Source organism: Ranitomeya variabilis, chromosome 2, assembly GCF_051348905.1.
Source record: "Ranitomeya variabilis isolate aRanVar5 chromosome 2, aRanVar5.hap1, whole genome shotgun sequence".
Taxonomy (NCBI): domain Eukaryota; kingdom Metazoa; phylum Chordata; class Amphibia; order Anura; family Dendrobatidae; genus Ranitomeya; species Ranitomeya variabilis.
In genome coordinates, this window is record NC_135233.1 from 658,513,846 (window position 1) to 658,532,931 (window position 19,086).

At 43.6% G+C, this 19,086-nt stretch overlaps 1 protein-coding gene across 7 annotated transcripts in view; it reads right to left on the minus strand.

The window, feature by feature from the left end:
• SASH1 (SAM and SH3 domain containing 1) overlaps positions 1 to 19,086 on the minus strand; it is a 1,249,329-nt gene that overhangs the window by 81,178 nt on the left and 1,149,065 nt on the right. For all 7 annotated transcript variants that reach the window (XM_077289190.1, XM_077289195.1, XM_077289193.1 and 4 more), the window contains exons 5-7: positions 15,533 to 15,573; positions 15,154 to 15,240; positions 2,845 to 2,957 (exon numbers count right to left, since the gene is read on the minus strand). In XM_077289190.1, the coding sequence (XP_077145305.1) occupies positions 2,845 to 2,957; positions 15,154 to 15,240; positions 15,533 to 15,573 (241 nt within the window). The remainder of the gene's footprint in view (positions 1 to 2,844; positions 2,958 to 15,153; positions 15,241 to 15,532; positions 15,574 to 19,086) is intronic.

A 19,086-nucleotide genomic window follows, 5' to 3' on the forward strand; every position in this document is an offset into this window, starting at 1 on the left:
GGAAAAAACACAATGCCCTGTGATCCTGATTCTTATCGATTTAGTGGACTAATGCCACCATCGCAATCCTTCCCACGGCTCCTCTGGCGTAAGTGTCTACCCAAAGGCAATATGGAGGAGGTCTGGAATTATATGTCAGCACAGTCTATAACACGGGTTCTCTGTGGCTCCATAGGTGTTGCTAAATGACAACTCGCATCCTGTAGATATCAGGGCATGCTGGGAGTTGTAGTAAACAGGGTATGCTGAGAATCCTCTGGCTAAGGCCTGCCTTACACTAGCGAGTTTTACGGACGTATGAGCGCATAAACTACGTCCGTAAAATACGCATAACACACGGCCCAATGATTCCCTATGTCACAGCTCCTATCAGCCGTATTTTACTGATCCGTATTATACGGTCTTGTACGGCCGTACAAAATCGCAGCATGCTGCGTTTGTCACCGTATTGCGCAAAAAAATCGCCAATGAAAGTCTATGGGGGTGAGAAAAATACGGATTACACACGGACCAGCAGTGTGACTTGCGAGAAATACGCACCGGTGTTACAGAGAAAAGCCGGTAATTCAATTGCCGGCTTTTCATTTCTCCTTCCCAAACCCGACAGGATATGAGACATGGTTTACATACAGTAAACCATCTCATATCCCTTTTTTTTTTTTGCATATTCCACACTACTAATGTTAGTAGTGTGTATGTGCAAAATTTTGGCGCTGTAGCTGCTAAAATAAAGGGTTAAATGGCGAAAAAAATTGGCGTGGGCTCCCGCGCAATTTTCTCCACCAGAGTGGTAAAGCCAGTGACTGAGGGCAGATATTAATAGCCTAGAGAGGGTCCATGGTTATTGGCCCCCCCTGGCTACAAACATCTGCCCCCAGCCACCCCAGAAAAGGCACATCTGTAAGATGCCCCTATTCTGGCACTTGGCCACTCTCTTCCCACTCCCGTGTAGCGGTGGGATATGGGGTAATGAAGGGTTAATGTCACCTTGCTATTGTAAGGTGACATTAAGCCAGATTAATAATGGAGAGGCGTCAATTATGACACCTATCCATTATTAATCCAATAGTACGAAATGGTTAATAAAACACACACACAGTATTTTAATGAAATAAAGACACATGTTGGTGTAATATTTTATTAGACTCTTAATCCACCTGAAGACCATCGTCCTGAAACAAAGTTAAAAAAACAAACAACAATATTCCATACCTTCCTTCGTTATGTCCCACGAAGTAAATCCATCTGAAGGGGTTAAATCACGGAGAAAATTGCACGGGAGCCCACGCGAATTTTTTCCGCCATTTAACCCTTTATTTTAGCAGCTACAGCGCCCAAATTTTGCACATACACACTACTAACATTAGTAGTGTGGAATATGCAAAAAAAAAGGGATATGAGATGGTTTACTGTATGTAAACCATGTCTCATATCCTGTCGGGTTTGTGAAGGAGAAATGAAAAGCCGGCAATTGAATTACCGGCTTTTCACATATATCGCGCTGAATGAAATATAAATACAGAATATATGTGTGTCTCAATGACATATATATATATATATATATATATATATATATATACTGTATATATGGTTTAACGAACATTTGAGCACATAAATCCATTAGATGTCGGTTTTGCAAGCCTGCGAGAAAATATCGCAGTACGGATGCCATACGGATTACATATGGAGGATGCCATGCACAAAATACGCTGACACACCCTGCCTACGGATGACATACGGATCACTATTTTGGGAACATTTCTGCGTATTACGGCCGTAAAAAACGGACCGTATTTACATACGCTGAGTGTGAGGCCGGCCTAACACTGAGGCATTGTGTCAAGAATGGTGGCAAGTGGTGATGGACTATTGAATAGACCAGTAATTTTAGGAACGGTGACAAGTGGTGATCAGTCATTTCCTTTCTAAAAAATTGAGTGGTGTCGCTTTCTGAAAATTGCACTTGAAGAATCTCTAGTTTTCACCTGATTTAAGAGAAAGTGCTTTTATTAATTTAAATCAAATTGCTATAAAATAACAACATGAAATTAATGAAATTGTATAATGTCCTGGTTGTAAGCACTGGTCATACACACAAATCCTTGGGCCAAATCACATAAAGAGATTAATCCATTTGTTGGATATTTGTGGGTTTAGAGCACAGGTCCTGAAAACAAACAATGACGTTCAATGTTCTGTGATAATGCTCTACTGAGCAGAAACCACGCTGTGATGATGGGTGTGCAGTTTTCTGGAGACATGTGCATACATATACTGTATACTTCTACATACTTGCACTATCTATACATGTAGGTTACGTATTATATGTGCAAAAGTCTTTGTTCCTGTAAATGCTAACTGTGCACTAATGAACCTAAATATATTGCATTTGGGCATAATGTATGAAAACTCATACATGACTCCGCTCCGGTTCTTCCCTGCATTCGTTATCACACATGCACCCTATTATGGTCTGGTTATAATGATCCAGTTATAAAACCTCCTTGGTCATTATAACGCTCTGCTTAGATTAACAGCGGATATTATCATAGATTCCACTAGGCACAGAACAACAGGCGATGTGACAGCATTCAACAGAATCTCGTAAAAGACGATGTGATCCTGGTGGGTTTGCCTGTTTCTTTTTACCTAATGTGTATGAACCTCTTAAAAGTTCAACCATTTTTCCTTTACCTGCAGTTCACATTGTTGTAAGGTTTTATAATCATTTCCTACCATATGGTACCGTAATCTGAATAATTACCATATAAAATTAATAGAAGACAATCTAAGTGTATAGTGCACATAACTGTTGAGGACACTGTTGAGGACTTGAAATCCTACCCTTGCAAGCGCTTCCTCAATGGTGATCATTTTTTCCTTCACCATCATCATAAGCTGAATTCGCTCTTCATCACTCATTGTGATCTCACTGGCCACATAACCAACATCTTCCCCTGGATGGAAATAAGAAAATGTATTAATTCAGCATCTCTCCTGCCTGGAGAAGAAGACACAAGTAAATTAACTGTTTATAAAGGCAGTTAAACTTCCTTCTATTACACAGAATATGTCAACCATGGGCCTTTTAAATCCCTCATCTAATTCCTCAAATCCTCTTTCTCGGAAATCACTTTGATACAATTTCTTTTACATTTTTATCATTTACCCAGATAAATGTTCCCTTAGCTGTTAATATTCACATTCACATATTTCATATGTTGACATTTACATTTTTTGCACTTGTCTCCTTTTTTTGCAGGGGGGGGGGGGGGGTGTTGGTGAGGGCTGTGGAGGTGTAACTTTCCTTAATTTTTCCCATGTATAATATTTGGTCCAACTGTTAGGATTGTGCTTTCTTATTTTCTTATTTTTCCTTTATGTTTCTTTTTATTTTAAATTGGATCAAAATAGAATTAAAAAAATATATATGGTCTCCGCCAGCCACATGCCTTGATTCAAGAGCATGGGGATGAAATATAATTTCCTGTAAAGTGGCTGGCCAGGACTGTTGCTGTGTAGGCAAACTTATCAAAGGGAAAGGTACCAAGCTCTAACCCCCTAACTTACCACTACACATGGTGTTTACTACATATTATACTAGTACCCGTTCTGGTCTTTGTGCAGCTAAATGAGCACAATCCCTTCCCAATATATTTCCCTGTACATAGTGAAACCATGCCTCTGCTCTCCAAGGTCCCTAATGGTTTTACTAAGCACTGCTTCCCTCTGCTGGAGAAGACATTCAGCCAAGCAGATCAGCCTTCATCTGCAAGAGGAACATGCCTGAGCAGAATATAGGATGAAAAGGAGCAGGAACATTTGTTCTTGCTGAAAATAGTGTGCTTCAACTACAGACTACGATGAAACTCCTCACATAGTTGAGAAAGTGGAAGTCGTGAAGAGCAAGAACTCCACAGCGGCACTAACAGGACATTATTTCATTGTGTGGATGTGCAGGATTGGACCCTGAGGGCCTGCTAGGACACTGGAAGGAACAAAAAGCTGCATTGTTCCACAGATCTCCATCTACGACGTCTTCAAGAAATGCATGAGCAGTTGTCAGGGTCTTAGCATAACCCTACATGCGAGTAAAGTCACAAACAAACCCTCCCTATAACGATGTAACCAGCCCCATATATTTGCCTTTATGCCTGGGGTAGTCTACAAGCTTGTGATCATCAGATCTGCTCATTTCTCTTATGGTGGTATTTACGTCAGCAGCTCACACACTTCGAAATGCCAAAGGACATTCTCTAAATACCTCAATAAAATACCATTATGGCTTTATGTAAAGCTCGGGGAATAGGTTATTGCATTAATTAATCTTATTGTAACAAGCTCATAGAAAACGTTGTTTTCTTTTGGACAGCACAGCCCAAAAGAAAATTCACTAATCAACTAATTGGACTTCAAAGAGGTTTTCTAGTTTTAGAAAACCCTTCCCCCACCACCGGTTGCAGTTTGCTTTAAAAATATTTTATCAATACCAATTTATTGATACCAATTTGAAGTAAATCCAACATTTTGATTGATATCATTATATTTATTAGGGAAGGTAGTGTTTAACGTACAGTCTAGATAACACTGGTGAACACACAAAAAAAATCATCAGCAAAGGTAATATGTCTGTTTTATGGAGTTTGCTGATTCCAAAAATCTGCTTAGTTTTGTTCTATCACATAAAGTTTCTGAGATAGAATTTTGTTATTACGTTATTTCTGCATTTTCAATGTATGTGGTTTTTCCTGTGTTATTCCCATTTCTTTGCTTCTCTTACTTCATTGTGAATTTTCTTACAGGGACAACATCAGTAAAGGTTTTAGTGAGTTTCATGGGAATGACTGCGTCTCGGAAAGTCACATGTTATGGGGAAGAGCTAACTGTTATGAGGTGGTAAGATCTGAGTCAGTCAGAAAGGATGGTGATGGCAGCAAGGACTGGTATGTTAGACTCTGTCAGGAGATAGGCCTCTACAGGAAAATGAGCCCTGCCGCAGGGAGACAGAAGGGAAGGCAGTGGACAGCCGCCATTGCGAGAGGATTTTCACTGCATTTCTGGGAGGGCAAGTTGCCTCAGAGAGAAGAAAACAGCTCAGCTACTGAGGTGTAACTGAGTGAGGGTCTCCACAGAGAGAGAACCTGAAAGCAGCCAAAATCACACTGAGAACCTGCCTGTCTGCAAATGTTCATCTGTAAGGAATAGGCTGACCCGTTTACCTCACAACTATATATAGTTATCTACCAGATTACCTCCAGTAAAATCAATTCTAAATACAAGCTGCCTCTGTCATCTCTGGGGAAACATCTACATAGAGTCGGTCGGCTCATCCCATTTTTTCTTTTGTTTGTCACCACCATTAATTATAATTAAAGATTTTTATAGCTCAGACTTTTAAGACATGAAAATGGCAAACATGTTTTTTTTTTAATTTTTAGTTTCTTTAACAAGAAAGAGGGGGAAAATTTAAAGAGGACCTTTCACCAGTTTGAGTATGTAAAATTGACCACATAATGGAACACCGTCCGCGAAATAGTAAAACGTCTTTTTTTTAATCCCTCATCTTTGTTGCAGAGATATTAGCTTGTCAAGTCTATATGCTAATTTTCACTCTAACCAAGAGGGTGTTAGCAGAGATTTTTCACTGGGGCAATTACTTTTTCCCTTGCATGAAGTTGATAAATCATAAGCAGGCAGTGTTATGCAGAGAAAAAAAAAAGAAAACACCCCCAGAGAGATTAGAAACGGCTTTCTTTGTGACATGGTAAGACATGTAATGGCACACAGATCTGCTCTACAGGCCAGGTCACACAGATCTCACAGCCAACATCTCCTGTGAATACAAGCAGGGGGAGGGGAAGAGAGAACAGAGCTGTTTGTTATTACAAACAACTCTCTTAATTGGGAAAATAATGACCTGATAGCTGGCACAGATCCAAAATCCAAAACAGTGTATGTAACACTACAGCTCTCATCTCACGGCACTGCCAGCTCTGCTCTCCTCACTTCACACAATAAGGCCATGTGCACACGCTGCGGATTTTGCTGCGGATCCGCAGCGTTTCCGCAGCTGCGGGTCCGCAGCGGTTTCCCATGCGTTTACAGTACCATGTAAACCTATGGGAAACACAATCCGCAGTGCACATGCTGTGGAAAAAAACGTGCGGAAACGCAGCGGTTTATTTTCCGCAGCATGTCAATTCTTTGTGTGGATTCCGCAGCGGTTTTACACCTGCTCCATAATAGAAAACCGCAGGTGTAAAACCGCAGTGGAAACCGCACAAAATCCACGGTAAATCCGCAGTAAAAACACAGTGTTTTTGCACTGCAGATTTATCAAATCCGCTGCGGAAAAATCCGCAATGGACCACTTCTACGTGTGCACATACCGTAATTGTCATGAGATGAAAGCTGCAACAGGTCACGTACATCACTCTGGATCTGTGTCAGCTATTTTTTTAATGACACACAGATCTGCTCTCCTTCATCTCCCTTCCAGGCATGTGTAGCATTACATGTCTTAAAGGGAACCTGTCACCCCCAAAATGGAAGTTGAGCTAAGCCCACCGCCATCAGGGGCTTATCTACAGCATTCTGGAATGCTGTAGATAAGCCCCCGATGTAACCTGAAAGATGAGAAAAGTAGGTTAGATTATACTCACCCAGGGGCGTTCTTGCTGCGGTTCGATCCGATGGGCGTCGCGGTCCGGTCCGGGGCCTCCCATCTTCTTACAATGACGACCTTTTCTTGTCCTCACACTGCGGCTCTGGAGCAGGCGTACTTTGTCTGCCCTGTTGAGGACAGAGCAAAGTACTGCAGTGCGCAGGCGCTGGGAAAGGTCAAAGAGACCTGGCGCCTGCGCACTGCAGTACTTTGCTCTGCCCTCAACAGGGCAGACAAAGTACGCCTGCGCGGGAGCCGCAGCGTGAAGACAAGAAGAGGACAGCATCCTATGAAGATGGGAGGCCCCGGACCGCGACGCCCATTGGACCAGACCACAGCGGGAACGCCCCTGGGTGATAATCTAACCTCTTTTTCTCATCTTTCAGGTTACATTGGGGGCTTATCTAAAGCATTCCAGAATGCTGTAGATAAGCCCCTGATGCCGGTGGGCTTAGCTCAACTTCCATTTTGGGGGTGACAGGTTCCCTTTAACATATCTCACAGAAAAAGCTGGTTGTGACCTATGATAGTTTGATTGCTTATACTGTAAACTTAGGTGCATACACAGAAATCATGGGTCCCCATAGCAGAAGTTCTAATTGACCCCCTCCTATAGTTCTCCATACAGTATAATATACTACCCAGAGTCCTCCATATAGTATAATACACTCCATAGTTCTCCATATAGTATAATACACTCCCAATAGTCCTCTATACAGTATAATGCACCCCATAAGCCTTAATATAGTATAATGCACCCCTCCCCTCATAGTCCTCCATATAGTATAATTCACTCGAGTTCTTTATATAGTATAATGCACTCCACAAAGTCCTCCATACCCATAGTCCTCAATACTGTATAATGTATTCCCCATAGTCCTCCATAAAGCATAATGCACTCCCCATAGTCCTCCATACAATATAATACACTCCCCATCTTCCTGCATATACAGTAGTATTATGGCCATCACAGTAAAAACAATACTCACCTCTCATCCTCGCTCCCCCGCTGCACCAGTCTCTCCAGCTACGGGTAGCACAAGCAATCAGATGACCGCAGCTTCAAGTCTCCTACGGAGACTATTGAAGCAAGTAAAAAGTAAAAAAAAAAATGTTTTTAAAAATATATAAAAAAAAAAAAAGTTCAAATCACCCCCCTTTTGCTATATTCAAAATAAAACAATAAAAAAATATCAAAAATATTGGTATTGCATCTTTCAGAAATGCCCAATTTATCAAAATATAAAAAGAATTCATCCAGAAAGGGCATAATGAGAAAAAAAAATCAAAATACCAATAAACAGGCGATCAAAGCATTGTATCTACCTTAACATAGTATCAATAAAAACGTCAGCTCGGTGCTCAAAAAATAAGGCCTCTCCCAGCCCCAGAACCCGAAAAATGGAGACGCTCCGGCCCTTAGAAAATGGCGACAATTTTTTATTTTTTTACAAATTTTGGAAAACAATTTCACCACTTAAATAAAAAAGAACCTAGACATGTTTGGTGTCTACAAACTCGTAATGACCTGGAGAATCATAATGGCAGGTCAGATTGCAATTTTTTTGCAATTTCACAGAACTTGGGATTTTTTTTTACCGTTTTCCAGTACTCTATATGGTAAAATCTATGGTGTCGCTCAAAACTACAACTTGTCCAGTAAAAAAAAAGCCCCCACATGGGCATATTGATGGAAAAATGGAAAAGTTATCGCTCTCTAAGAACGGGAGCAAAAAATGAAAACGCGTAAATAGAAGATCCCAAGGAGGTAAAGGGGTTAAGAGGTTAAAGAACATTGGGCTCTCTGATACAGATGTTAGACAGAGGTGCCAAGAGACAGACCCCTACTGAGCAGATACTGATGGCCTATCCCAGTGATGGTGATCATTTTAGAGACCGAGCGCCCAAACTGCAACCCAAAACCCACTTATTTATCGCAAAGTGCCAACACGCCAATTTAAAGTGAATACTGGGGTTTTAGTTTAGAAACAACAACTCATACAGAGAGCAAACGGGGGCAGCAGAGACCAGGCACAGACAGAAGCTGGGGTTCCAGACGGCAGATGTTGGAATATGCTTCCTATCCTGATACATCCTCTCCTCACCCTCGTATACGCTCTCCCTATCCTGGTTTATCCTCTCCCCACCCTGGTATATGCTCTCCTCACCCTGGTATATGCTCTTCCTATCCTGGTATACCCTCTCCCCATTCTGGTATATACTCTCCCCACCCTGGTAAATCCTCTCCCCACCCTGGTATATGCTCTCCTCACCCTGGTATATGCTCTCTCTATCCTGGTATATCCTCTCCCCTCCCTGGTATATGCTCTCCCTATTCTGTTATATCCTCTCCTCACCCTGGTATATGCTCTCCCCACCCTGGTATATGCTCTCCCTATCCTGGTATATCCTCTCCCCACCCTGGTGTATCCTCTCCCCAACCTGGTATATGCTCTCCCTATCCTGGTATATCCTCTCCCCACCCTGGTGTATCCTCTCCCCACCCTGGTATATGCTCTCCCTATCCTGGTATATCCTCTGCCCACCCTGGTATATCCTCTCCCCACCCTGGTATATGCTCTCCCTATCCTGGTATATCCTCTCCCCGCCCTGGTATATCCTCTCCCCACCCTGGTATATCCTCTCCCCACCCTGGTATATCCTCTCCCCACCCTGGTATATGCTCTCCCTATCCTGGTATATCCTCTCCCCACCCTGGTATATGCTCTCCCTCCCTATCCTGGTATATCCTCTCCCCCACCCTGGTATATGCTCTCCCCACCCTGGTATATGCTCTCCCTATCCTGGTATATCCTCTCCCCACCCTGGTATATCCTCTCCCCACCCTGGTATATCCTCTCCCCACCCTGGTATATGCTCTCCCTATCCTGGTATATCCTCTCCCCACCCTGGTATATGCTCTCCCCACCCTGGTATATGCTCTCCCCACACTGGTATATGCTCTCCTTATCCTGGTACATCCTCTCCCCACCCTGGTATATCCTCTCCCCACCCTGGTATATGCTCTCCCCACCCTGGTATATGCTCTCCCCACCCTGGTATATCCTCTCCCCACCCTGGCATATCATCTCCCCACCCTGGTATATGCTCTCCCTATCCTGATATATCCTCTCCACACCCTGGTATATGCTCTCCCTATCCTAGTATATCCTCTCCCCACCCTGGTATATGCTCTCCCCACACTGGTATATGCTCTCCCCACCCTGGTATATGCTCTCCTTATCCTGGTATATGCTCTCCCCATCCTGGTATATCCTCTCCCCACCCTGGCATATCATCTCCCCACCCTGGTATATGCTCTCCCTATCCTGATATATCCTCTCCCCACCCTGGTATATGCTCTTCCTATCCTAGTATATCCTCTCCCTATCCTGGTATATCCTCTCCCCCCCCCCGGTATATGCTCTCCCTATCCTGATAGATCTTCTCCTCACCCTGGTATATGCTCTCCCCACCCTGGTATATCCTCTCCCTATCCCGGTATATGCTCTCTGCACCCTGGTGTATGCTCTCCCTATCCATATATCCTCTCCTCACCCTGGTATATGCTCTCCCCACCCTTTTATATGCTCTCCCTATCCTGATATATCCTCTCCTCATCCAGGTATATGCTCTCCCTATCCTGATATATCCTCTCCCCACCCTGGTATATGCTCTCCCTATCCTGATATATCCTCTCCCCACCCTGGTATATGCTCTCCCTATCCTGATATATCCTCTCCCCACACTGGTATGTGCTCTCCCTATCCTGGTATATCCTCTCCCCACCCTGGTATGTGCTCTCCCTATCCTGGTATATCCTCTCCCCACCCTGGTATATGCTCTCCCTATCCTGGTATATCCTCTCCCCACTCTGGTATATGCTCTCCCTATCCTGGTATATCCTCTCCTCACCCTGGTATATGCTCTCCCTATCCTGATATATCCTCTCCCCACCCTGGTATATGCTCTCCCTATCCTGATATATCCTCTCCCCACCCTGGTATGTGCTCTCCCCACCCTGGTATATGCTCTCCCTATCCTGGTATATCCTCTCCCCACCCTGGTATATCCTCTCCCCATCCTGGTATATGCTCTCCCTATCCTGGTATATCCTCTCCCCACCCTGGTATATGCTCTCCCCACCCTGGTATATGCTCTCTCTATCCTGATATATCCTCTCCCCACCCTGGTATATGCTCTCCCTATCCTGGTATATCCTCTCCCCACCCTGGTATATGCTCTCCCTATCCTGGTATTTGCCCTCCCCACCCTGGTATATGCTATCGCTATCCTGGTATATCCTCTCCCCACCCTCGTATAACCTCTCCCCACCCTGGTATATCCTCTCCCCACCCTGGTATATGCTCTCCCCACCATGGTATCTGCTCTCCCTATCCTGATATATCCTCTCCCCACCCTGGTATATGCTCTCCCTATCCTGGTATATCCTTTCCTTACCCTGGTATATGCTCTCCCTATCCTGATATATCCTCTCCCTATCCTGATATATTCTCTCCCCACCCTGGTATATGCTTTCCCCACCCTGGTGTATGCTCTCCCTATCCTGGTATATCCTCTCCCCACCCTTGTATATGCTCTCCCTATCCTGGTATACCCTCTCCCCACCCTGGTATATGCTTTCCCCACCCTAGTATATCCTCTCCCCATCCTGGTATATCCTCTCCCCACTCTGGTATATGCTCTCCCTATCCTGGTATATCCTCTCCCCACCCTGGTATATCCTCTCCCCACTCTGGTATATGCTCTTCCCAACCTGGTATTTGCTCTCCCTATCCTGGTATACCCTCTCCCCACCCTGGTATATGCTTCCCCCACCCTGGTATATGCTTCCCCCACCCTGGTATATCCTCTCCCTATCCTGGTATATCCTCTCCCTACTCTGGTATATGCTCTCCCTATCCTGGTATATGCTCTCTCCACCCTGGTGTATGCTCTCCCTATCCTGATATATCCTCTCCTCACCCTGGTATATGCTCTCCCTATCCTGATATATCCTCTCCTCACCCTGGTATATCCTCTCCCCACCCTGGTATATGCTCTCCCTATCCTGATATGTCCTCTCCCCTCCCTGGTATATGCTTTCCCCACCCTGCTATATGCTCTCCCTATCTTGGTATATCCTCTCCCCACCCTGGTATATGCTCTCCCCACCCTGGTATTTGCTCTCCCCACCCTGGTATATGCTCTCCCTATCCTGGTATATGCTCTCTCCACCCTGGTGTATGCTCTCCCTATCCTGATATATCCTTTCCTCACCCTCGTATATGCTCTCCCCACCCTGGTATTTGCTCTCCCTATCCTGATATATCCTCTCCCCACCCTGGTATATGCTCCCCCTATCTTGATATATCCTCTCCCCACCCTGGTATATGCTCTCCCCATCCTGGTATATGCTCTCCATATCCTGGTATATGCTCTCCCCACCCTGGTATATGCTCTCCCCACTCTGGTATATGCTCTCCCTATCCTGATATATTCTTTCCATCCTGGTATATGCTCCCCACATCCTGGTATATGTCCCCACATCCTGGTATATGCCCCCCATTCTGGTATATTATCCTACATCCTGGTATATGCTCCCCCACCGATCCTGATATACGCTTCCCTAATCCATGTATATGACGCCATCCATGTATATGTTCCCCCAATTCATGTAAATGCCCCACATCCATGTATATGCTCCCCATCCTAGTAAATGCTCCCCCAATATATGTATATCATCCCCATCCATGTATATGTTCCCCCAATACATGTATATGCCCCACATCCATGTATATGCTCCCCCATTCTAGTATATGCTACACCATCCTAGTATATGCCCCCATTCTTGTATATTTCCCCCACCCTTGTATATGCCCCCCCAAACCATGTATATGCCCCCCAAACCATGTATATGCTCCCATTTTTATATATACTTCACTAATCCATGCATATGATCCCCCATACTTGCATATAATCCCCCATACTTGCATATGCTCCCCAAAGCATGTATATGACTCACCCTTGTATATGCTTCCCCAATCCATGTATATGCTCCCCCAATCTTTGTATTTGCTCCCCAATCCTTGTATATGCCCCCCATCCTGGTATATGACCTTCATCCTGGTATATGTTCCCCCATCCATATATATGTTACCCCAATACTTGTATATGCCCCCATCCTAGTAAATGCTCCTCCATTCTGGTTTACGCCCTTCATTCTGGTATATGCTCCTCCCATCCTGGTATATGCTCCCCCATCCTTGTATATGTCACCCCATCCTTGTACATGTCATCCCATCCTTGCATATGTTCCCCCATCCTTGTATATGTCACCCCATATTTGTATGTCACCTCATCCTTGAATATATGTCACCCCATTTATGTATAAATGTCACCCCATCCATGTATATGTCACCTCATCCTTGTATATATGTCACCCCATCCTTGTATATGTCACCCCATCCTTGTATATGTCACCCCATATTTGTATATATGCCACCCCATCCATGTATATGTCATCTCATCCTTGTATATATGTCACCCAATCCTTGTATATGTCACCCCATCCTTGTATACGTCACCTCATCCTTGTATATATGTCACCCCATCCTTGTATATGTCACCCCATCCTTGTATATGTCACCCCATCCTTGTATATGTCACCCCATCCTTGTATATGTCACCCCATATTTGTATATATGTCACCTCATCCTTGAATATGTCACCCCATTTATGTATAAATGCCACCCCATCCATGTATATGTCATCTCATCCTTGTATATATGTCACCCCATCCATGTATATGTCACCCCATCCTTGTATACGTCACCTCATCCTTGTATATATGTCACTCCATCCTTGTATATGTCACCCCATCCTTGTATATGTCACCCCATCCATGTATATGTCACCCCATCCTTGTATTTATGTCACCCCATCCTTGCATATGTCACCCCATCCTTGTATTTATGTCACCCCATCCTTGCATATGTCACCCCATCCTTGTATTTATGTCACCCCATCCTTGCATATGTCACCCCATCCTTGCATATGTCACCCCATCCTTGCATATGTCACCCCATCCTTGTATATGTCACCCCATCCTTGTGTATACTGTATGTCACCCCATCCTTGTATATATGTCACCCCATCCTTGTATTTATGTCACTCCATCCTTGTATATATGTCACCCCATCCTTGTGTATGTCACCCAATCCATGTATATATGTGATCCCATCCATGTATATATATCACCCTATCCTTATTTATGCCACCCCATCCTTGGATATGTCACCCCATCCTTGTATATACTGTATGCCACGCCATCTTGGTATATATGTCACCCCATCCTTGTATATATGTCACGCCATCCTTGTATATATGTCACCCCATCCTTGTATTTATGTCACCCCATCCTTGTATATATATCACCCCATCCTTGCATATGTCACCCCATCCTTGCATATGTCACCCCATCCTTGTATATGTCACCCCATCCTTGTATATACTGTATGTCACCCCATCCTTGTATATATGTCACCCCATCCTTGTATTTATGTCACTCCATCCTTGTATATATGTCACCCCATCCTTGTGTATGTCACCCAATCCATGTATATATGTGATCCCATCCATGTATATATATCACCCTATCCTTATTTATGCCACACCATCCTTGGATATGTCACACCATCCTTGGATATGTCACCCCATCCTTGTATATACTGTATGCCACGCCATCTTGGTATATATGTCACCCCATCCTTGTATATATGTTATGCCATCCTTGTATATATGTCACCCCATCTTTGTATATACGTCGTCACCCCATCCTGCCGGTGCCGCTGTTCAATGCATAGAAAGAAAAAAACAAATCCCATAAACACTGCTACTCACCTTCCTTCTTGTCTCCCGGGCGCCGCGTCGTCTTCTGAAGCTGGCAGGTGACTTCAGTGTCCAAGCGACGGGGGTGTATGACATCACTGCCATGTGCCCAGTCGCGTGTACGCCAATGTCAGCTGCTGGCCTCTGATTGGCCAGCAGCATGTATTGTGGCACATGGGCCTAGCAAGTTTGTGTGCTGCAATACACTTCAGCTGGATGTGTGTGCGAGGAAGCAGATCCAGCTAAATAAGGGCGGACATCGCTGGGCTCCTCACCCGCTAGGCCTGGTCCACTGATGCGGAATGGCGATGGCACGCATGCCCACAGGGAGGACTCTACGTGCCCCCTCTGGCACGCGGACCAAAGGTTCCCCACCACTGTCCTATCCTAAAAATCAATATTGAGAAGTTGAAAAATACCCATGTCCACTCTGAATTGGAGTGCTGTTAGTGAGAACTGTAGATGATAAAAAGTGAGAAACATTAGAGTACTGTCCTCTGACTGCTTTACTGTGTTTTTTAGAACCGGTCTGTTTATAATGAAATATATGATGAGAGATACAGTTAGAACTTGTATTGTTATTGATTGCTATTCATTACCTTTTGAAGTTTGTCTCATTATTCCTTTTTGACTTTTCCGGAAATTTTGCCAGAAATATTTATTTTTCTTCTTCCAGTCAACTTTACCTAAACACAAGAAAAAAACAATTGCGGGAAATCGTTAAAGTCATCCTTAAGCCTAGTAATCATACTTGGGCAGATCAGACAGCGAAATCTCTCCTACATTGATTTTAATGATATAACTAGCAGTTCTAGCAGGGATATAAGCATTCACTCCTACAAATGTCATCTTGGAAAAGCTAAATACTGTAATAGGCATCGGTACAGACAGGCCTCTGAAATGCACCGTGGAACTATGTCGCTCAATCCACAAAAATGCTTCCGTTACATATTGATTTCAACTGTAAAAAATACTCACCTACAGAGCTTTCTTCAGAGCTTGATTTATGAAGAGAAAGCCTGAAAAAGAGAAAAGAAAATGGAAAATGGTCCTCTTGAAGCATTCACTTGAAAGACAAGAACGTGTATTTACATTTTTCAGCATGTGAGTCCCATTATTTACCAGATGAGGGCGCCAAAGATTTTTTTTTCCCTCTATTCACATTGTGCTTGCTATACAGTTAACCCCATCAGAAATGTGTAACAGAATTATTGGATAAGCCTGAATGTTCTAAAAGTGAGGCCGCGTCCAGGTGTGTGCAGTGGGGAAAGCATGTGTGAACTATGTCAGGGAATGACCTTCGCAGCTTATCGCTACCCTACCAGATGCTGGCTTCTCATACAATAACCACTTCCTCGGCTGGAGCCTCCTCTGATTACCAGTCAGCTTTTCTCTCTACTATGCACTACAGTCGCCGACTGATAAGGTCAAATCTGCCCATGCTCACTAAAGTAGCCGCAAATGTGTTCAGCATCAGAAGAGTTAAAAAGCGTTTTCCTTTTTCCCATAGAATCGAAAAATTACTAGCAAAATAGCAAAAATAAGTTCTGCAGGATATTGTCCTCTATCAAGCTGTTAAAGAGGTTCTCCATCAGTCTCATTAATGTGGCATTATGAGAAAGCGGAAAGTGCGGACTGAGTGCTGCCACCTTCAGTGCCAATTTGGCCTGGTGATGAAGAACGCAGTAATGGAAAGCAGACTGGCTGCTAAGGTTGTCAATTATTACTAAACACCATTTCCTACAATTTTACCACCAGGCTTCTGTATTGTAGACTCCCCAAAAAATATATATATATACATTTTTACTAAAACACTGAATTATTTTCATTAATCAACAATACAAGCAAAAATGAATTATTAGAAAAAACAGCCCTTTATCCTTTTATCAGTCACTTCTTCACTGCCTCCTTGTCTCCAGCATCAATTACTCACTCTAAAAAACTGCTCAAATATGTCTTGAGGTCAGTCCTCACTGAGGAAACAGATTACATCTTCTGCCTATAAAAGTCTATGAAGAGGAAAGTGGGACAGAGGCAGAGAGAGACATAAGGCACAAGGCATATAAATAGGCAAAAATTGTGATAACCCTCATGCGCACAGGACAGCTTATTCTAAAAAGTCCCATGAAGTCACAGGAAAACTAATAACATTTCATGGATTTTTTATATATGTGAACCCTTACAGTGTTGTAGGACGTTATATTCAGAGCACATACTGTATCTGATCCATTATGACATTATATTTCCTATAAAGTATGCAAATTGCCTCTTCGGAGAGGACTAGAACGCTACAGTGCCACTTATTGGAAGCAACAACCTTAAAACTCACAATTGACCCGTTAATGAGCCTTGCAATATGACTTAGGATAAAAAACAAATCAGAATCTCAATTTACAGACAGTGTTTCGGGGTATTGCCCCTCATCAGTGCGAAGCATGAGAACTGATTTGGCTAGGTGAGAGGCTCTGGACTGAGGTCTAAGGGGTAACGCTTCTCCTTATGGAGAGCGACATACCAGCTCTGGCATGCCAATGTAAGTTGACGTATTCGCCGTGCAATGCTCCTTTAAATGTGCAAATTGCCTCTTCAGAGAGGACTTGAACTCTATAGCGCCACCTGTTGGAAGTAGCGATCCTACAAGTCACAATCAACCCTTTAACGAGTCGTGCAATATGAGTTAGGGATAAAAGCCAAATCAGTACCTCAATTCGCAGACACGATGTTTCGGAGTATTGCCCCTCGTCCGTGCGAAGTTTGAGATCTGATTTGGCCTATCAAGAAGATCAAAAGGACAAGGTCTGTGTGAACAATGAACAAAGGGAAACACTGGAAGATTTCAACTCTTAAAGGGGATGGTGACAACTTTAGAAGTCTCTTTAATGTGAACTAACTGCTTTCTCGATGACAAGATCTCTGGCTGAGAATCCTCTGACTTCCTGTTATGTCTTGTCAGATTCTTCCTCACGTCCTGGCTTTGTAATCTGAGGTGGAATTACAGTCTTGTGATTCTCATACTGAGGGTGAGCGGGACTCCATTCAGCAGAGCTCACACGCACATGCTGCTGCAGACACAGCTCTTCCTTGTATCTCTATGTATACAGGGACTAACTATATATATATATATATATATATATATATATATATATATATATATATATATATATATATATATATATATATATACAGTGGGGCAAAAAAGTATTTAGTCAGTCAGCAATAGTGCAAGTTCCACCACTTAAAAAGATGAGAGGCGTCTGTAATTTACATCATAGGTAGACCTCAACTATGGGAGACAAACTGAGAACAAAAAATCCAGAAAATCACATTGTCTGTTTTTTTATCATTTTATTTGCATATTATGGTGGAAAATAAGTATTTGGTCAGAAACAAAATTTCATCTCAATACTTTGTAAAATATCCTTTGTTGGCAATGACAGAGGTCAAACGTTTTCTGTAAGTCTTCACAAGGTTGCCACACACTGTTGTTGGTATGTTGGCCCATTCCTCCATGCAGATCTCCTCTAGAGCAGTGATGTTTTTGGCTTTTCGCTTGGCAACACGGACTTTCAACTCCCTCCAAAGGTTTTCTATAGGGTTGAGATCTGGAGACTGGCTAGGCCACTCCAGGACCTTGAAATGCTTCTTACGAAGCCACTCCTTCGTTGCCCTGGCGGTGTACTTTGGATCATTGTCATGTTGAAAGACCCAGCCACGTTTCATCTTCAATGCCCTTGCTGATGGAAGGAGGTTTGCACTCAAAATCTCACGATACATGGCCCCATTCATTCTTTCATGTACCCGGATCAGTCGTCCTGGCCCCTTTGCAGAGAAACAGCCCCAAAGCATGATGTTTCCACCACCATGCTTTACAGTAGGTATGGTGTTTGATGGATGCAACTCAGTATTCTTTTTCCTCCAAACACGACAAGTTGTGTTTCTACCAAACAGTTCCAGTTTGGTTTCATCAGACCATAGGACATTCTCCCAAAACTCCTCTGGATCATCCAAATGCTCTCTAGCAAACTTCAGACGGGCCCGGACATGTACTGGCTTAAGCAGTGGGACACGTCTGGCACTGCAGGATCTGAGTCCATGGTGGCGTAGTGTGTTACTTATGGTAGGCCTTGTTACATTGGTCCCAGCTCTCTGCAGTTCATTCACTAGGTCCCCCCACGTGGTTCTGGGATTTTTGCTCACCGTTCTTGTGATCATTCTGACCCCACGGGGTGGGATTTTGCGTGGAGCCCCAGATCGAGGGATATTATCAGTGGTCTTGAATGTCTTCCATTTTCTAATTATTGCTCCCACTGTTGATTTCTTCACTCCAAGCTGGTTGGCTATTGCAGATTCAGTCTTCCCAGCCTGGTGCAGGGCTACAATTTTGTTTCTGGTGTCCTTTGACAGCTCTTTGGTCTTCACCATAGTGGAGTTTGGAGTCAGACTGTTTGAGGGTGTGCACAGGTGTCTTTTTATACTGATAACAAGTTTAAACAGGTGGCATTACTACAGGTAATGAGTGGAGGAAAGAGGAG